Source organism: Anomaloglossus baeobatrachus, chromosome 11 (assembly GCF_048569485.1).
Source record: "Anomaloglossus baeobatrachus isolate aAnoBae1 chromosome 11, aAnoBae1.hap1, whole genome shotgun sequence".
Taxonomy (NCBI): Eukaryota; Metazoa; Chordata; class Amphibia; order Anura; family Aromobatidae; genus Anomaloglossus; species Anomaloglossus baeobatrachus.
Genome location: NC_134363.1, coordinates 4,559,057 through 4,581,029, shown reverse-complemented (window position 1 = coordinate 4,581,029; position 21,973 = coordinate 4,559,057). Strand labels below are relative to the sequence as shown.

At 52.0% G+C, this 21,973-nt stretch overlaps 1 protein-coding gene across 1 annotated transcript in view; it reads right to left on the bottom strand.

Moving 5' to 3' along the window:
* LOC142255956 (tyrosine-protein kinase STYK1-like) overlaps positions 1 to 21,973 on the bottom strand; it is a 145,262-nt gene that overhangs the window by 21,637 nt on the left and 101,652 nt on the right. Inside the window, exons 2-3 of the mRNA XM_075327419.1 lie at positions 4,843 to 4,914; positions 8 to 145 (exon numbers count right to left, since the gene is read on the bottom strand). Of these exons, the coding sequence (XP_075183534.1) occupies positions 8 to 145; positions 4,843 to 4,870 (166 nt within the window). The 5' untranslated portion in view covers positions 4,871 to 4,914. The remainder of the gene's footprint in view (positions 1 to 7; positions 146 to 4,842; positions 4,915 to 21,973) is intronic.

The following is a 21,973-nucleotide window of genomic DNA, read 5'->3' as shown; positions in this document are numbered from 1 at the left end:
TGTGTACCTTTTGTTTTCTCTTTTGATTCTTTTCTTTGTACTTTGTTGCAGACTGACCTCCAGACGATGATGGCGACTACAACGAGCGTGCAGCCCGAGAGCAGCGCCGGAATGATGATGACCGAATTCTGCCAGCCGTTCTCATCTGTAGGACGCAAACACATATTATATATTTATATATATACATACACAGCACACCAGGGTACAGGGGAGGTGTCCCCATCCCCCATATACAGCCCCCTATCCCCTGATATCAGGGCACATACCGGGGTACAGGGGAGGTGTCCCCATCCCCCATAGACAGCCCCCTATCCCCTGATATCAGGGCACATACCGGGGTACAGGGGAGGTGTCCCCATCCCCCATATACAGCCCCCTATCCCCTGATATCAGGGCACATACCGGGGTACAGGGGAGGTGTCCCCATCCCCCATATACAGCCCCCTATCCCCTGATACTAGGGCACATACCGGGGTACAGGGGAGGTGTCCCCATCCCCCATATACAGCCCCCTATCCCCTGATATCAGGGCACATACCGGGGTACAGGGGAGGTGTCCCCATCCCCCATAGACAGCCCCCTATCCCCTGATATCAGGGCACATACCGGGGTACAGGGGAGGTGTCCCCATCCCCCATATACAGCCCCCTATCCCCTGATATCAGGGCACATACCGGGGTACAGGGGAGGTGTCCCCATCCCCCATATACAGCCCCCTATCCCCTGATATCAGGGCACATACCGGGGTACAGGGGAGGTGTCCCCATCCCCCATATACAGCCCCCTATCCCCTGATATCAGGGCACATACCGGGGTACAGGGGAGGTGTCCCCATCCCCCATATACAGCCCCCTATCCCCTGATATCAGGGCACATACCGGGGTACAGGGGAGGTGTCCCCATCCCCCATAGACAGCCCCCTATCCCCTGATATCAGGGCACATACCGGGGTACAGGGGAGGTGTCCCCATCCCCCATATACAGCCCCCTATCCCCTGATATCAGGGCACATACCGGGTTACAGGGGAGGTGTCCCCATCCCCCATATACAGCCCCCTATCCCCTGATACTAGGGCACATACCGGGGTACAGGGGAGGTGTCCCTATCCCCCATATACAGCCCCCTATCCCCTGATATCAGGGCACATACCGGGGTACAGGGGAGGTGTCCCCATCCCCCATAGACAGCCCCCTATCCCCTGATATTAGGGCACATACCGGGGTACAGGGGAGGTGTCCCCATCCCCCATATACAGCCCCCATCACCTGATACTAGGGCACATACCGGGGTACAGGGGAGGTGTCCCCATCTCCCATATACAGCCCCCTATCCCCTGATACTAGGGCATATAACGGGGTACAGGGGAGGTGTCCCCATCCCCCATATACAGCCCCCTATCCCCTGATACTAGGGAACATACCGGGGTACAGGGGAGGTGTCCCCATCGCCCATATACAGCCCCCTATCCCCTGATACTAGGGCATATAACGGGGTACAGGGGAGGTGTCCCCATCCCCCATATACAGCCCCCTATCCCCTGATACTAGGGAACATACCGGGGTACAGGGGAGGTGTCCCCATCGCCCATATACAGCCCCCTATCCCCTGATACTAGGGCACATATTGGGGTACAGGGGAGGTGTCCCCATCCCCCATATACAGCCCCCTATCCCCTGATACTAGGGCATATAACGGGGTACAGGGGAGGTGTCCCCATCCCCCATATACAGCCCCCTATCCCCTGATACTAGGGCACATACCGGGGTACAGGGGAGGTGTCCCCATCGCCCATATACAGCCCCCTATCCCCTGATACTAGGGCACATATTGGGGTACAGGGGAGGTGTCCCCATCCCCCATATACAGCCCCCTATCCCCTGATATCAGGGCACATACCGGGGTACAGGGGAGGTGTCCCCATCCCCCATAGACAGCCCCCTATCCCCTGATATCAGGGCACATACCGGGGTACAGGGGAGGTGTCCCCATCCCCCATATACAGCCCCCTATCCCCTGATATCAGGGCACATACCGGGGTACAGGGGAGGTGTCCCCATCCCCCATATACAGCCCCCATCACCTGATACTAGGGCACATACCGGGGTACAGGGGAGGTGTCCCCATCTCCCATATACAGCCCCCTATCCCCTGATACTAGGGCATATAACGGGGTACAGGGGAGGTGTCCCCATCCCCCATATACAGCCCCCTATCCCCTGATACTAGGGAACATACCGGGGTACAGGGGAGGTGTCCCCATCGCCCATACACAGCCCCCTATCCCCTGATACTAGGGCACATATTGGGGTACAGGGGAGGTGTCCCCATCCCCCATATACAGCCCCCTATCCCCTGATACTAGGGCATATAACGGGGTACAGGGGAGGTGTCCCCATCCCCCATATACAGCCCCCTATCCCCTGATACTAGGGCACATACCGGGGTACAGGGGAGGTGTCCCCATCGCCCATATACAGCCCCCTATCCCCTGATACTAGGGCACATATTGGGGTACAGGGGAGGTGTCCCCATCCCCCATATACAGCCCCCTATCCCCTGATATCAGGGCACATACCGGGGTACAGGGGAGGTGTCCCCATCCCCCATATACAGCCCCCATCACCTGATACTAGGGCACATACCGGGGTACAGGGGAGGTGTCCCCATCGCCCATATACAGCCCCCTATCCCCTGATACTAGGGCACATATTGGGGTACAGGGGAGGTGTCCCCATCCCCCATATACAGCCCCCTATCCCCTGATATCAGGGCACATACCGGGGTACAGGGGAGGTGTCCCCATCCCCCATATACAGCCCCCTATCCCCTGATACTAGGGCACATACCGGGGTACAGGGGAGGTGTCCCCATCCCCCATATACAGCCCCCTATCCCCTGATATCAGGGCACATACCGGGGTACAGGGGAGGTGTCCCCATCCCCCATATACAGCCCCCTATCCCCTGATATCAGGGCACATACCGGGGTACAGGGGAGGTGTCCCCATCCCCCATATACAGCCCCCTATCCCCTGATATCAGGGCACATACCGGGTTACAGAGGAGAGGTCCCCATCTTCCATATACAGCTCCTATCCCCTGACATCAGGGCACATACCGGGGTACAGGGGAGGTGTCCCCATCCCCCATATACAGCCCCCTATCCCCTGATATCAGGGCACATACCGGGGTACAGGGGAGGTGTATCCATCCCCCATATACAGCCCCCTATCCCCTGATATCAGGGCACATACCGGGGTACAGGGGAGGTGTCCCCATCCCCCATAGACAGCCCCCTATCCCCTGATATCAGGGCACATACCGGGGTACAGGGGAGGTGTCCCCATCCCCCATATACAGCCCCCTATCCCCTGATATCAGGGCACATACCGGGGTACAGGGGAGGTGTCCCCATCCCCCATATACAGCCCCCATCACCTGATACTAGGGCACATACCGGGGTACAGGGGAGGTGTCCCCATCTCCCATATACAGCCCCCTATCCCCTGATACTAGGGCATATAACGGGGTACAGGGGAGGTGTCCCCATCCCCCATATACAGCCCCCTATCCCCTGATACTAGGGAACATACCGGGGTACAGGGGAGGTGTCCCCATCGCCCATACACAGCCCCCTATCCCCTGATACTAGGGCACATATTGGGGTACAGGGGAGGTGTCCCCATCCCCCATATACAGCCCCCTATCCCCTGATACTAGGGCATATAACGGGGTACAGGGGAGGTGTCCCCATCCCCCATATACAGCCCCCTATCCCCTGATACTAGGGCACATACCGGGGTACAGGGGAGGTGTCCCCATCGCCCATATACAGCCCCCTATCCCCTGATACTAGGGCACATATTGGGGTACAGGGGAGGTGTCCCCATCCCCCATATACAGCCCCCTATCCCCTGATATCAGGGCACATACCGGGGTACAGGGGAGGTGTCCCCATCCCCCATATACAGCCCCCATCACCTGATACTAGGGCACATACCGGGGTACAGGGGAGGTGTCCCCATCGCCCATATACAGCCCCCTATCCCCTGATACTAGGGCACATATTGGGGTACAGGGGAGGTGTCCCCATCCCCCATATACAGCCCCCTATCCCCTGATATCAGGGCACATACCGGGGTACAGGGGAGGTGTCCCCATCCCCCATATACAGCCCCCTATCCCCTGATACTAGGGCACATACCGGGGTACAGGGGAGGTGTCCCCATCCCCCATATACAGCCCCCTATCCCCTGATATCAGGGCACATACCGGGGTACAGGGGAGGTGTCCCCATCCCCCATATACAGCCCCCTATCCCCTGATATCAGGGCACATACCGGGGTACAGGGGAGGTGTCCCCATCCCCCATATACAGCCCCCTATCCCCTGATATCAGGGCACATACCGGGTTACAGAGGAGAGGTCCCCATCTTCCATATACAGCTCCTATCCCCTGACATCAGGGCACATACCGGGGTACAGGGGAGGTGTCCCCATCCCCCATATACAGCCCCCTATCCCCTGATATCAGGGCACATACCGGGGTACAGGGGAGGTGTATCCATCCCCCATATACAGCCCCCTATCCCCTGATATCAGGGCACATACCGGGTTACAGAGGAGAGGTCCCCATCCCCCATATACAGCCCCCTATCCCCTGATATCAGGGCACATACCGGGGTACAGGGGAGGGGTCAGCCTGCCCTTCGGTGGCCATGTTGGTGGTCACTGTTCATCCTACTCATTTGCTTCTATGCAGGAGGGAGCAGATTTCAGGAGTCTGGGAGGTGTCGGCCATGTTGTCCCCCCTCACGCCTCTGGCGGTATTGTGGCACTTACTGCGGTGGAATTCCTCCGATGAGTTCATGGTCGTCTGCGGCTTCTCTGTGGGTCTCAGCTGCTCGTCAGTCACTACAGGACGGGGAACACCAATTATTACTAGAAATGGTTAATATCCTCTAATAACCCCAATACCACATAACATGACCCTGCGGTCACATGACTGAGAAGCTCCACCCCAGAGGAGCAGATACAGCCATAATCCTGAGGGCTTGTCATGTCCCTGCCCTCAACACTGATTGGCAGCTTTCTGCCTATGCACAGTGTACACAGAGCAGAAGACAAACTCACCTGGACTGCAGCGCAGAGGTAACAGCCACATAGAGTATGGTGACAAACACAAAGCACAGACTGCAGCACAGCTAGCAGCGATGAGGCATTACCGGACACTGCCGAATTACTGAGCAAGCACCCAGGAAACAGGAGCCCCGGGGTGCACCTCACGAGGACCCACCCCCCTCCATTATACCCAGTGCTGCTCAGTGTAGTGCACTCCACCCCAACCAGGCGCTGTGCCACACTCTGCCCCACCCCGGTGCTGCGCAACACTCTGCCCCACCCCGGCGCTGCGCCACACTCTGCCCCACCCCGGCGCTGCGCCACACTCTGCCCCACCCCGGCGCTGCGCCACACTCTGCCCCACCCCGGCGCTGTGTCACACTCCAGCCCACCGTCCTGCATTATACCCAGTGCTGCTCAGTGTAGTGCACTCCACCCCACCCCGGCGCTGCGCTACACTCCACCCCACCCCGGCACCACACTCCGCCCCACCCCGGCGCCACACTCCACCTTACCGACCTCCATTATACCCAGTGCTGCTCAGTGTGGTGCACTCCACCCCAACCAGACGCTGTGCCACACTCCACCCCACCCCGGCGCTGCGCCACACTCCACCCCAGCTCGGCGCCACACTCCACCCCACCGTCCTCCATTATACCCAGTGCTGCTCAGTGTAGTGCACTCCACCCCAACCAGACGCTGTGCCACACTCCACCCCACCCCGGCGCTTCACCACACTCTGCTCCATCCCGGCGCTGTGCCACACTCTGCCCCACCCCGGCGCCACACTCCACCTTACCGTCCTCCATTATACCCAGTGCTGCTCAGTGTAGTGCACTCCACCCCAACCAGGTACTGTGCCACACTCCACCCCACCCCGGCGTTGCACCACACTCCACCCCACCCCGGCGTTGCACCACACTCCACCCCACCCCGGCACTGCGCCACACTCTGCCCCACCCCGGCGCCACACTCCACCTTACCGTCCTCCATTATACCCAGTGCTGCTCAGTGTAGTGCACTCCACCCCAACCAGGTACTGTGCCACACTCCACCCCATCCCGGCGTTGCACCACACTCCACCCCACCCCGGCGTTGCACCACACTTTACCCCACCCCGGCGCTGCGTCACACTCTACCCCACCCCGGCGCTGCGTCACACTCTACCCCACCCCGGCGCTGCGTCACACTCTACCCGACCCCGGCGCTGCGTCACACTCCACCCCACCCCGGCGTTGCACCACACTTTACCCCACCCCGGCGTTGCACCACACTTTACCCCACCCCGGCGTTGCACCACACTCCACCCCACCCCGGCGCTGCGACACACTCCACCCCACCCCGGCGCTGCGTCACACTCTACCCGACCCCGGCGCTGCGTCACACTCCACCCCACCCCGGCGCCACACTCCACCCCACCCCGGCGCTGCGTCACACTCCACCCCACCCCGGCACCACACTCCACCCCACCCCGGCGCTGCGTCACACTCCACCCCACCCCGGCGCTGCGACACACTCTACCCCACCCCGGCGCCACACTCCACCTTACCGTCCTCCATTATACCCAGTGCTGCTCAGTGTAGTGCACTCCACCCCACCCCGGCGTTGCACCCCACTCCACCCCACCCCGGCGTTGCACCACACTTTACCCCACCCCGGCGCTGCGTCACACTCTACCCCACCCCGGCGCTGCGTCACACTCTACCCGACCCCGGCGCTGCGTCACACTCCACCCCACCCCGGCGTTGCACCACACTTTACCCCACCCCGGCGTTGCACCACACTCCACCCCACCCCGGCGCTGCGACACACTCCACCCCACCCCGGCGCCACACTCCACCCCACCCCGGCGCTGCGACACACTCCGCCCCACCCCGGCGCTGCGACACACTCCGCCCCACCCCGGCGCTGCGACACACTCCGCCCCACCCCGGCGCTGCGACACACTCTACCCGACCCCGGCGCTGCGCCACACTCCACCCCACCCCGGAGCTGCGTCACACTCCACCCCACCCCGGCACCACACTCCACCCCACCCCGGCGCTGCGTCACACTCCACCCCACCCCGGCGCTGCGACACACTCTACCCCACCCCGGCGCCACACTCCACCCCACCCCGGCACTACACTCCACCCCACCCCGGCGCCACACTCCACCCCACCACTCTGGGCCTCATGCTGTTCTGAGCACATGGCAGGACGACACCACACGCAATCTACCAGCAGGAGCCGCCACATGTTGCTTCCACAGGTGAGCAGCCTTCAGTGCAGATATCACGCCTCCTGGAGGCCGGCTGCTGAGGTCACTGCTGTGTGTGGAGCTCCATGTCCTGATGTGTACTCAGCAGTCACGGGTTGTCTGGAGCTGCCAGAGCAATCACTGCACCATTAACCCCTGATATCCTATAGAACACAATGCATGATACCGCCACAAGTCTATAGATTGTAAGCTCCTCAGCACAGACTGACAAACAGTGACCGGATCAGGATTGCCCCATAACTGAATGCATGGAGCAGATCAGGTGATGTGTATCTGTGTACAGAGGGGTGTGGCCTCAGCATGCCCCGCCCTTTATCAGGGTGTACAGATTTATTAACAGCGCGTTCTCCTCAGGCCAAAAGCAGATTTCCAAACTCTGAGAAGTCACAGATTGTGGACGGGAACAGAGAGCGCAGCTCAGATGGCACAGGACCAGCAGAATGTGAGGAGGCGGAGCCTGACCACCACTGAGCAAGACACAGACCTACAAGGGGATCAGTGATACAGCCAAGGAGGAGGAGCCCGACCACCACTGAGCAAGACACAGAACTACAAGAGGATCAGTGATACAGCAAGGAGGTGGAGCCCGACCACCACTGAGCAAGACACAGAACTACAAGAGGGGATCAAAGACACAGCCAAGGAGGCCGAGCATGAGCATCACTGACCAAGACACAGAACTACAAGGGTATCAGAAATACAGCCAAGGAGGCGGAGCCAGACCACCACTGAGAAAGACACAGAACTACAAGAGGATCAGTGATACAGCAAGGAGGTGGAGCCTGACCACCACTGAGCAAGACACAGAACTACAAGAGGGGATCAAAGACACAGCCAAGGAGGCCGAGCATGACTACCACTGAGCAAGACACAGAACTACAAGGGAATCAGAGACACAGCCAAGGAGGCGGAGCCAGACCATCACTGAGAAAGGCAGAACTACAAGGGGATCAGAGACACAGCCAAGGAGACCGAGCCTGACCACCACTGAGCAAAACACAGAACTACAAGGGAATCAGAGACACAGCCAAGGAGACCGAGCCCGACCACCACTGAGCAAAACACAGAACTACAAAGGGATCAGAGACACAGCCAAGGAGGCCTAGCCTGACCACCACTGAGCAAGACACAGAACTACAAGGGGATCAGAGACACAGCCAAGGAGACCGAGCCTGACCACCACTGAGCAAGACACAGAAGTACAAGGTGTTCAGTGCTCAGAGACACGGCCGAGGTGAGGATGGGACAAGCAATATCAGGGCTGCAGCACGGTTTTCACCATTGCTCAGAAATCTATATATGAACTGGTGGGAGGAGAGGTTCATATATGGAGAATCCCTTTCTTAATATAGAATCTGTCACCAGGGTTTTGCTCCCCCATCTGAGAGCAGCACAAGGTAGAGACAGAGATGCTGATTCCAGCAATGTGCCACTTACTGAGCTGTCTGCTGTCTCCTCTGCTGCAGATCTCGCAGTTATACATGAATATGCTGGACTACCTGCAGCAGCCAAGTAGTCCAGTAATGATAATCTCCTGCTGATTAAACTGTGATTTTATAAAAGCTACACTTAACACCCCAGTAAGTGACACATCGCTGGAATTAGGGTCTCTTCCTTATGCTACTTTCAGATTGTATTGCAGAAACCTGGTGAGAGTCCCTTTCAGGGCATTTTCAGGCACGGACATTTCATAGATGATATTTTCACAGTCGGGTCACGCAGTGGAGCTTTTGTACCAGAGTTTTTTGTCCTATATTAACAGTAATAAAGTAAAAAAAGAAAAGCCCATCGCCTTCTTGGATATTCATTTATTAGGGAACATAATAAGTGGCAGAGTTGACTGCAGCTTGTATAGAAAGCCCAGGTAATTGCTACACACCCAAAGCGGTCACCATAAATATGTGGTGTAAGGTTCCGGGGGCGAGTATGTGAGCGCAGGTGCTGCGCCTCTGACTATGCAGGAATTCAAAGTCACCCATAGTCGCCCGCTGCAGAGCGGATACAGCAGTGCGTTATTAATACCGCCAAAAATGTGGAGACAGGGAAAGCAGGACGCGAGAATAACAGAAAACCACAAAAAATGTGGAGACAGGAAAAGCAGGGCGCGAGAATAACAGAAAACCACAAAAAATGTGGAGACAGGGAAAGCAGGACGGGAGAATAACAGAAAACCACCAAAAATGTGGAGACAGGGAAAGCAGGGCACGAGAATTACAGAAAACCACCAAAAATGTGGAGACAGGGAAAGCAGGGCGCGAAAATAACAGAAAACCACCAAAAATGTGGAGACAGGGAAAGCAGGAAGCGAGAATTACAGAAAACCACCAAAAATGTGGAGACAGGGAAAGCAGGGCGCGAGAATAACAGAAAACCACCAAAAATGTGGAGACAGGAAAAGCAGGGCGCGAGAATAACAGAAAACCACCAAAAATGTGGAGACAGGGAAAGCAGGACGCGAGAATTACAGAAAACCACCAAAAATGTGGAGACAGGGAAAGCAGGGCGCGAGAATTACAGAAAACCACCAAAAATGTGGAGACAGGAAAAGCAGGGCGCGAGAATAACAGAAAACCACCAAAAATGTGGAGACAGGGAAAGCAGGGCGCGAGAATTACAGAAAACCAGAGCAAAAATGTGGAGACAGGAAAAGCAGGGCGCGAGAATTACAGAAAACCACCAAAAATGTGGAGACAGGGAAAGCAGGGCGCGAGAATTACAGAAAACCACCAAAAATGTGGAGACAGGGAAAGCAGGGCGCGAGAATTACAGAAAACCACCAAAAATGTGGAGACAGGGAAAGCAGGGCGCGAGAATAAGAGAAAACCACCAAAAATGTGGAGACAGGAAGAGCAGGGCGTGAGAATTACAGAAAACCACCAAAAATGTGTAGACAGGAAGAGCAGGGCGTGAGAATTACAGAAAACCACCAAAAATCTGGAGACAGGAAGAGCAGGGCGCGAGAATAACAGAAAACCACCAAAAATGTGGAGACAGAGAAAGCAGGGCGCGAGAATTACAGAAAACCACCAAAAATGTGGAGACAGGGAAAGCAGGGCGCGAGAATTACAGAAAACTACCAAAAATGTGGAGATGGAAAGCAGGGCGCGAGAATTACAGAAAACCACCAAAAATGTGGAGACAGGGAAAGCAGGGCGCGAGAATAACAGAAAACCACCAAAAATGTGGAGACAGTGAAAGCAGGGCGCGAGAATTACAGAAAACCACCAAAAATGTGGAGACAGTGAAAGCAGGGCGCGAGAATAACAGAAAACCGCCAAAACTGTGGAGACAGGGAAAGCAGGGCGCGAGAAATACAGAAAACCACCAAAAATGTGGAGACAGGAAAAGCAGGGCGCGAGAATTACAGAAAATCACCAAAAATGTGGAGACAGGGAAAGCAGGGCGCAAGAATTACAGAAAACCACCAAAAATGTGGAGATAGGGAAAGCAGGACGCGAGAGTTACAGAAAACTACCAAAAATGTGGAGACAGGGAAAGCAGGGCGCAAGAATTACAGAAAACCACCAAAACTGTGGCGACAGGAAAAGCAGGGCGCGAGAATTACAGAAAACCGCCAAAAATGTAAAGACAAGGAAAGCAGGGCGCAAGAATTACAGAAAAACACTGAAAATGTGGAGACAGTGAAAGCAGGGCGCGAGAATTACAGAAAACCACCAAAAATGTGGAGGCAGGGAAAGCAGGGTGCGAGACTTACAGAAAACCGCCAAAAATGTGGAGACAGGGAAAGCAGGGCGCGAGAATTACAGAAAACCACCAAAAATGTGGAGACAGGGAAAGCAGGGCGCAAGAATAACAGAAAACCACCAAAATTGTGGAGACAGGAAAAGCAGGGCGCGAGAATTACAGAAAACCGCCAAAAATGTGGAGACAGGGAAAGCAGGGCACGAGAATTACAGAAAACCATCAAAAATGTGGAGACAGGGAAAGCAGGACGCGAGAATAAAAGAAAACCACCAAAAATGTGGAGACAGGAAAAGCAGGGCGCGAGAATTACAGAAAACCACCAAAAATGTGGAGACAGGAAAAGCAGGGCGCGAGAATTACAGAAAACCGCCAAAACTGTGGAGACAGGGAAAGCAGGGCGCAAGAATTACAGAAAACCACCAAAAAAATGTGGAGACAGGGAAAGCAGGACGCGAGAATTACAGAAAACCACCAAAAATGTGGAGACAGGGAAAGCAGGACGCGAGAATAAAAGAAAACCACCAAAAATGTGGAGACAGGAAAAGCAGGGCGCGAGAATTACAGAAAACCACCAAAAATGTGGAGACAGGAAAAGCAGGGCGCGAGAATTACAGAAAACCGCCAAAACTGTGGAGACAGGGAAAGCAGGGCGCAAGAATTACAGAAAACCACCAAAAAAATGTGGAGACAGGGAAAGCAGGGCACGAGAATTACAGAAAACCGCCAAAAATGTGGAGACAGGGAAAGCAGGGCGCGAGAATTACAGAAAACCACCGAAAATGTGGAGACAGTGAAAGCCGGACGCGAAAATTACAGAAAACCACCAAAAATGTGGAGATAGGGAAAGCAAGGCGCGCGAATTACAGAAAACCACCAAAAATGTGGAGACAGGAAAAGCAGGGCGCGAGAATTACAGAAAAACACCAAAAATGTGGAGACAGGAAAAGCAGGGCGCGAGAATTACAGAAAACCACCAAAAATGTGGAGACAGGGAAAGCAGGGCGCGAGAGTTACAGAAAACCACCAAAACTGTGGAGACAGGAAAAGCAGGGCGTGAAAATAACAGAAAACCACCAAAACTGTGGAAACAGGGAAAGCAGGGCGCGAGGATTACAGAAAACCACCAAAAATGTGGAGACAGGGAAAGCAGGGCGCGAGAATTACAGAAAACCACCAAAAATGTGGAGATAGGGAAAGCAGGGCGCGAGAATTACAGAAAACCACCAAAAATGTGGAGACAGGGAAAGCAGGGCGCGAGAATAACAGAAAACCACCAAAAATGTGGAGACAGAGAAAGCAGGGCGCGAGAATTACAGAAAACCACCAAAAATGTGGAGACAGGGAAAGCAGGGCGCGAGAATTACAGAAAACCACCAAAAATGTGGAGACAGGGAAAGCAGGGCGCGAGAATTACAGAAAACCACCAAAAATGTGGAGACAGGGAAAGCAGGGCATGAGAATTACAGAAAATCACCAAAAATGTGGAGACAGGGAAAGCAGGGCGCGAGAATTACAGAAAACCACCAAAAATGTGGAGACAGGGAAAGCAGGGCGCGAGAATTACAGAAAACCACCAAAAATGTGGAGACAGGGAAAGCAGGGCGCGAGAATTACAGAAAACCACCAAAAATGTGGAGACAGGGAAAGCAGGGTGCGAGAATTACAGAAAACCACCAAAAATGTGGAGACAGGGAAAGCAGGGCGCGAGAATTACAGAAAACCACCAAAAATGTGGAGACAGGGAAAGCAGGGCGCGAGAATTACAGAAAACCACCAAAAATGTGGAGACAGGGAAAGCAGGGCGCGAGAATTACAGAAAACCGGCAAAAATGTGGAGACAGGAAAAGCAGGGCGCGAGAATTACAGAAAACCACCAAAAATGTGGAGACAGGGAAAGCAGGGCACGAGAATTACAGAAAACCAGAGCAAAAATGTGGAAACAGGGAAAGGAGGGCGCGAGAATTACAGAAAACCACCAAAAATGTGGAGACAGGGAAAGCAGGGCGCGAGAATTACAGAAAACCACCAAAAATGTGGAGATAGGGAAAGCAGGGCGCGAGAATTACAGAAAACCACCAAAAATGTGGAGACAGGGAAAGCAGGGCGCGAGAATAACAGAAAACCACCAAAAATGTGGAGACAGAGAAAGCAGGGCGCGAGAATTACAGAAAACCACCAAAAATGTGGAGACAGGGAAAGCAGGGCGCGAGAATTACAGAAAACCACCAAAAATGTGGAGACAGGGAAAGCAGGGCGCGAGAATTACAGAAAACCACCAAAAATGTGGAGACAGGGAAAGCAGGGCATGAGAATTACAGAAAATCACCAAAAATGTGGAGACAGGGAAAGCAGGGCGCGAGAATTACAGAAAACCACCAAAACTGTGGAGACAGGGAAAGCAGGGCGCGAGAATTACAGAAAACCACCAAAAATGTGGAGACAGGGAAAGCAGGGTGCGAGAATTACAGAAAACCACCAAAAATGTGGAGACAGGGAAAGCAGGGCGCGAGAATTACAGAAAACCACCAAAAATGTGGAGACAGGGAAAGCAGGGCGCGAGAATTACAGAAAACCACCAAAAATGTGGAGACAGGGAAAGCAGGGCGCGAGAATTACAGAAAACCGGCAAAAATGTGGAGACAGGAAAAGCAGGGCGCGAGAATTACAGAAAACCGCCAAAACTGTGGAGACAGGGAAAGCAGGGCGCGAGAATTACAGAAAACCACCAAAAATGTGGAGACAGGGAAAGCAGGGCACGAGAATTACAGAAAACCAGAGCAAAAATGTGGAAACAGGGAAAGGAGGGCGCGAGAATTACAGAAAACCACCAAAAATGTGGAGACAGGGAAAGCAGGGCGCGAGAATTACAGAAAACCACCAAAAATGTGGAGACAGGGAAAGCAGGGTGCGAGAATTACAGAAAACCACCAAAAATGTGGAGACAGGGAAAGCAGGGCGCGAGAATTACAGAAAACCACCAAAAATGTGGGGACAGGGAAAGCAGGGCGCGAGAATTACAGAAAACCACCAAAAATGTGGAGACAGGGAAAGCAGGGCGCGAGAATTACAGAAAACCGCCAAAAATGTGGAGACAGGAAAAGCAGGGCGTGAGAATTACAGAAAACCGCCAAAACTGTGGAGACAGGGAAAGCAGGGCGCGAGAATTACAGAAAACCACAAAAAATGTGGAGACAGGGAAAGCAGGGCACGAGAATTACAGAAAACCAGAGCAAAAATGTGGAAACAGGGAAAGGAGGGCGCGAGAATTACAGAAAACCACCAAAAATGTGGAGACAGGGAAAGCAGGGCGCGAGAATTACAGAAAACCACCAAAAATGTGGAGACAGGGAAAGCAGGGCGCGAGAATTACAGAAAACCACCAAAACTGTGGAGACAGGGAAAGCAGGGCGCGAGAATTAAAGAAAACCACCAAAAATGTGGAGACAGGGAAAGCAGGGCGCGAGAATAACAGAAAACCACCAAAAATGTGGAGACAGGGAAAGCAGGGCGCGAGAATTACAGAAAACCACCAAAAATGTGGAGACAGGGAAAGCAGGGCGCGAGAATTACAGAAAACCACCAAAAATGTGGAGACAGGGAAAGCAGGGCGCGAGAATTACAGAAAACCACCAAAAATGTGGAGACAGGGAAAGCAGGGCGTGAGAATTACAGAAAACCACCAAAAATGTGGAGACAGAGAAAGCAGGGCGCGAGAATAACAGAAAATCACCAAAAATGTGGAGACAGGGAAAGCAGGGCGCAAGAATTACAGAAAACCACCAAAAATGTGGAGACAGGGAAAGCAGGGCGCGAGAATTACAGAAAACCACCAAAAATGTGGAGACAGGGAAAGCAGGGCGCGAAAGTTACAGAAAACCACCAAAACTGTGGAGACAGGGAAAGCAGAGTGCGAGAATTACAGAAAACCACCAAAAATGTGGAGACGGAAAGCAGGGCACGGGAATAACAGAAAACCACCAAAAATGTGGAGACAGAGAAAGCAGGGCGCGAAAATAACAGAAAACCACCAAAAATGTGGAGACAGGAAAAGCAGGGCGCGAGAATTACAGAAAACCACCAAAAATGTGGAGACGGGGAAAGCAGGGCGCGAGAATAACAGAAAACCACCAAAAATGTGGAGACAGGGAAAGCAGGGCGCGAGAATTACAGAAAATCACCAAAAATGTGGAGACAGGAAAAGCAGGGCGCGAGAATTACAGAAAACCAACAAAAATGTGGAGACAGGGAAAGCAGGGTGCGAGAATAACAGAAAACCACCAAAAATGTGGAGACAGGGAAAGCAGGGCGCGAGAATTACAGAAAACCACCAAAAATGTGAAGACAGGAAAAGCAGGGCGCGAGAATTACAGAAAACCACCAAAAATGTGGAGACAGAGAAAGCAGGGCGCGAGAATAACAGAAAATCACCAAAACTGTGGAGACAGGGAAAGCAGGGCGCAAGAATTACAGAAAACCACCAAAAATGTGGAGACAGGGAAAGCAGGGCGCGAGAGTTACAGAAAACCACCAAAACTGTGGAGACAGGGAAAGCAGGGCGTGAAAATAACAGAAAACCACCAAAACTGTGGAGACAGGGAAAGCAGGGCGCGAGAATTACAGAAAACCACCAAAAATGTGGAGACAGGGAAAGCAGGGCGCGAGAATTACAGAAAACCACCAAAAATGTGGAGACAGGGAAAGCAGGGCGCGAGAATTACAGAAAACCACCAAAAATGTGGAGACAGGGAAAGCAGGGCGCGAGAATTACAGAAAACCACCAAAAATGTGGAGACAGGGAAAGCAGGGCGCGAGAATAACAGAAAACCACCAAAAATGTGGAGACAGAGAAATCAGGGCGCGAGAATTACAGAAAACCACCAAAAATGTGGAGACAGGGAAAGCAGGGCGCGAGAATTACAGAAAACCACCAAAAATGTGGAGACAGGGAAAGCAGGGCGCGAGAATTACAGAAAACCACCAAAAATGTGGAGACAGAGAAAGCAGGGCATGAGAATTACAGAAAATCACCAAAAATGTGGAGACAGGGAAAGCAGGGCGCGAGAATTACAGAAAACCACCAAAAATGTGGAGACAGGGAAAGCAGGGCGCGAGAATTACAGAAAACCACCAAAAATGTGGAGACAGGGAAAGCAGGGCGCGAGAATTACAGAAAACCACCAAAAATGTGGAGACAGGGAAAGCAGGGTGCGAGAATTACAGAAAACCACCAAAAATGTGGAGACAGGGAAAGCAGGGCGCGAGAATTACAGAAAACCACCAAAAATGTGGAGACAGGGAAAGCAGGGCGCAAGAATTACAGAAAACCACCAAAAATGTGGAGACAGGGAAAGCAGGGCGTGAGAATTACAGAAAATCACCAAAAATGTGGAGACAGGGAAAGCAGGGCGCGAGAATAACAGAAAACCACCAAAAATGTGGAGACAGAGAAAGCAGGGCGCGAAAATAACAGAAAACCACCAAAAATGTGGAGACAGGAAAAGCAGGGCGCGAGAATTACAGAAAATCACCAAAAATGTGGAGACGGGGAAAGCAGGGCGCGAGAATAACAGAAAACCACCAAAAATGTGGAGACAGGGAAAGCAGGGCGCGAGAATTACAGAAAATCACCAAAAATGTGGAGACAGGAAAAGCAGGGCGCGAGAATAACAGAAAACCACCAAAAATGTGGAGACAGGGAAAGCAGGGCGCGAGAATTACAGAAAACCACCAAAAATGTGGAGACAGAGAAAGCAGGGCGCGAGAATAACAGAAAATCACCAAAACTGTGGAGACAGGGAAAGCAGGGCGCAAGAATTACAGAAAACCACCAAAAATGTGGAGACAGGGAAAGCAGGGCGCGAGAGTTACAGAAAACCACCAAAACTGTGGAGACACGGGAAAGCAGGGCGTGAAAATAACAGAAAACCACCAAAACTGTGGAGACAGGGAAAGCAGCGCGCGAGAATTACAGAAAACCACCAAAAATGTGGAGACAGGGAAAGCAGGGCGCGAGAATTACAGAAAACCACCAAAAATGTGGAGACAGGGAAAGCAGAGTGCGAGAATTACAGAAAACCACCAAAAATGTGGAGACGGAAAGCAGGGCACGGGAATAACAGAAAACCACCAAAAATGTGGAGACAGAGAAAGCAGGGCGCGAAAATAACAGAAAACCACCAAAAATGTGGAGACAGGAAAAGCAGGGCGCGAGAATTACAGAAAACCACCAAAAATGTGGAGACGGGGAAAGCAGGGCGCGAGAATAACAGAAAACCACCAAAAATGTGGAGACAGGGAAAGCAGGGCGCGAGAATTACAGAAAACCAACAAAAATGTGGAGACAGGGAAAGCAGGGTGCGAGAATAACAGAAAACCACCAAAAATGTGGAGACAGGGAAAGCAGGGCGCGAGAATTACAGAAAACCACCAAAACTGTGGAGATAGGGAAAGCAGGGCGCGAGAATAACAGAAAACCACCAAAAATGTGAAGACAGGAAAAGCAGGGCGCGAGAATTACAGAAAAGCACCAAAAATGTGGAGACAGAGAAAGCAGGGCGCGAGAATAACAGAAAATCACCAAAACTGTGGAGACAGGGAAAGCAGGGCGCAAGAATTACAGAAAACCACCAAAAATGTGGAGACAGGGAAAGCAGGGCGCGAGAATTACAGAAAACCACCAAAACTGTGGAGACAGGGAAAGCAGGGCGTGAAAATAACAGAAAACCACCAAAACTGTGGAGACAGGGAAAGCAGGGCGCGAGAATTACAGAAAACCACCAAAAATGTGGAGACAGGGAAAGCAGGGCGCGAGAATTACAGAAAACCACCAAAAATGTGGAGACAGGGAAAGCAGGGCGCGAGAATTACAGAAAACCACCAAAAATATGGAGACAGGGAAAGCAGGGCGCGAGAATAACAGAAAATCACCAAAACTGTGGAGACAGGGAAAGCAGGGCGCAAGAATTACAGAAAACCACCAAAAATGTGGAGACAGGGAAAGCAGGGCGCGAGAGTTACAGAAAACCACCAAAACTGTGGAGACAGGGAAAGCAGGGCGTGAAAATAACAGAAAACCACCAAAACTGTGGAGACAGGGAAAGCAGGGCGCGAGAATTACAGAAAACCACCAAAAATGTGGAGACAGGGAAAGCAGGGCGCGAGAATTACAGAAAACCACCAAAAATGTGGAGACAGGGAAAGCAGGGCGCGAGAATTACAGAAAACCACCAAAAATGTGGAGACAGGGAAAGCAGGGCGCGAGAATTACAGAAAACCACCAAAAATGTGGAGACAGGGAAAGCAGGGCGCGAGAATAACAGAAAACCACCAAAAATGTGGAGACAGAGAAAGCAGGGCGCGAGAATTACAGAAAACCACCAAAAATGTGGAGACAGGGAAAGCAGGGCGCGAGAATTACAGAAAACCACCAAAAATGTGGAGACAGGGAAAGCAGGGCGCGAGAATTACAGAAAACCACCAAAAATGTGGAGACAGGGAAAGCAGGGCATGAGAATTACAGAAAATCACCAAAAATGTGGAGACAGGGAAAGCAGGGCGCGAGAATTACAGAAAACCACCAAAAATGTGGAGACAGGGAAAGCAGAGCGCGAGAATTACAGAAAACCACCAAAAATGTGGAGACAGGGAAAGCAGGGCGCGAGAATAACAGAAAACCACCAAAACTGTGGAGACAGGAAAAGCAGGGCGCGAGAATTACAGAAAACCGCCAAAAATGTGGAGACAGGGAAAGCAGGGTGCGAGAATTACAGAAAACCACCAAAAATGTGGAGACAGGGAAAGCAGGGTGCGAGAATTACAGAAAACCACCAAAAATGTGGAGACAGGGAAAGCAGGGCGCGAGAATTACAGAAAACCACCAAAAATGTGGAGACAGGGAAAGCAGGGCGCGAGAATTACAGAAAACCACCAAAAATGTGGAGACAGGGAAAGCAGGGCGTGAGAATTACAGAAAATCACCAAAAATGTGGAGACAGGGAAAGCAGGGCGCGAGAATTACAGAAAACCGCCAAAAATGTGGAGACAGGAAAAGCAGGGCGCGAGAATTACAGAAAACCGCCAAAACTGTGGAGACAGGGAAAGCAGGGCGCGAGAATTACAGAAAACCACAAAAAATGTGGAGACAGGGAAAGCAGGGCACGAGAATTACAGAAAACCAGAGCAAAAATGTGGAGACAGGGAAAGGAGGGCGCGAGAATTACAGAAAACCACCAAAAATGTGGAGACAGGGAAAGCAGGGCGCGAGAATTACAGAAAACCACCAAAAATGTGGAGACAGGGAAAGCAGGGCGCGAGAATTACAGAAAACCACCAAAACTGTGGAGACAGGGAAAGCAGGGCGCGAGAATTAAAGAAAACCACCAAAAATGTGGAGACAGGGAAAGCAGGGCGCGAGAATAACAGAAAACCACCAAAAATGTGGAGACAGGGAAAGCAGGGTGCGAGAATTACAGAAAACCACCAAAAATGTGGAGACAGGGAAAGCAGGGCGCGAGAATTACAGAAAACCACCAAAAATGTGGAGACAGGGAAAGCAGGGCGCGAGAATTACAGAAAACCACCAAAAATGTGGAGACAGGGAAAGCAGGGCGTGAGAATTACAGAAAATCACCAAAAATGTGGAGACAGGGAAAGCAGGGCGCGAGAATTACAGAAAACCGCCAAAAATGTGGAGACAGGAAAAGCAGGGCGCGAGCATTACACAAAATCACAAAAAATGTATAGACAGGGGAAGCAGGGCGCGAGAATTACAGAAAACCACCAAAAATGTGGAGACAGGGAAAGCAGGGCGCGAGAAATACAGAAAACCACAAAAAATGTGGAGACAGGGAAAGCAGGGCGCGAGAATTACAGAAAACCAGAGCTAAAATGTGGAGACAGGGAAAGGAGGGCGCGAGAATTACAGAAAACCACCAAAAATGTGGAGACAGGGAAAGCAGGGCGCGAGAATTACAGAAAACCACCAAAAATGTGGATACAGGGAAAGCAGGGCGCGAGAATTACAGAAAACCACCAAACCTGTGGAGACAGGGAAAGCAGGGCACGAGAATTACAGAAAAACACCAAAAATGTGGAGACAGGGAAAGCAGGACGCGAGAATAGCAGAAAACCACCAAAAATGTGGAGACAGGGAAAGCAGGGCGCAAGAATTACAGAAAACCGCCAAAACTGTGGAGACAGGGAAAGCAGGGCGCGAGAATTACAGAAAACCACCAAAAATGTGGAGACAGGGAAAGCAGGGCACGAGAGTTACAGAAAACCACCAAAAATGTGGAGACAGGAAAAGCAGGGCGCGAGAATAACAGAAAACCACCAAAAATGTGGAGACAGGAAAAGCAGGGTGCGAGAGTTACAGAAAACCACCAAAAATGTGGAGACAGGGAAAGCAGGGCGCGAAAGTTACATAAAACCACCAAAACTGTGGAGACAGGGAAAGCAGGGTGCGAGAATTACAGAAAACCACCAATAATGTGGAGACAGGGAAAGCAGGGCGCGAGAATTACAGAAAACCACCAAAAATGTGGAGACAGGGAAAGCAGGGCGCGAGAATTACAGAAAACCACCAAAAATGTGGAGACAGGGAAAGCAGGACGTGAGAATTACAGAAAATTACCAAAAATGTGGAGACAGGAAAAGCAGGGCGCGAGCATTACAGAAAATCACAAAAAATGTATAGACAGGGGAAGCAGGGCGCGAGAATTACAGAAAACCACCAAAAATGTGGAGACAGGGAAAGCAGGGCGCGAGAAATACAGAAAACCACAAAAAATGTGGAGACAGGGAAAGCAGGGCGCGAGAATTACAGAAAACCAGAGCAAAAATGTGGAGACAGGGAAAGGAGGGCGCGAGAATTACAGAAAACCACCAAAAATGTGGAGACAGGGAAAGCAGGGCGCGAGAATTACAGAAAACCACCAAAAATGTGGAGACAGGGAAAGCAGGGCGCGAGAATTAAAGAAAACCACCAAAAATGTGGAGACAGGGAAAGCAGGGCACGAGAATTACAGAAAAACACCAAAAATGTGGAGACAGGGAAAGCAGGGCACGAGAATTACAGAAAAACACCAAAAATGTGGAGACAGGGAAAGCAGGGCGCAAGAATTACAGAAAACCACCAAAAATGTGGAGACAGGGAAAGCAGGGCGCGAGAATTACAGAAAACCACCAAAAATGTGGAGACAGGAAAAGCAGGACGCGAGAATAACAGAAAACCACCAAAAATGTGGAGACAGGGAAAGCAGGGCGCAAGAATTACAGAAAACCGCCAAAACTGTGGAGACAGGGAAAGCAGGACGCGAGAATTACAGAAAACCACCAAAAATGTGGAGACAGGGAAAGCAGGGCGCGAGAGTTACAGAAAACCACCAAAAATGTGGAGACAGGAAAAGCAGGGCGCGAGAATAACAGAAAACCACCAAAAATGTGGAGATAGGGAAAGCAGGGCGCGAGAATTACAGAAAACCACCAAAAATGTGGAGACAGGAAAAGCAGGGCGCGAGAAGAACAGAAAACCACCAAAAATGTGGAGACAGGGAAAGCAGGGCGCGAGAATAACAGAAAACCACAAAAAATGTGGAGACAGGGAAAGCAGGGCACGAGAATTACAGAAAACCAGAGCAAAAATGTGGAGACAGGGAAAGGAGGGCGCGAGAATTACAGAAAACCACCAAAAATGTGGAGACAGGGAAAGCAGGGCGCGAGAATTACAGAAAACCACCAAAAATGTGGAGACAGGGAAAGCAGGGCGTGAGAATTACAGAAAACCGCCAAAAATGTGGAGAAAGGAAAAGCAGGGCGCGAGCATTACACAAAATCACAAAAAATGTATAGACAGGGGAAGCAGGGCGCGAGAATTACAGAAAACCACCAA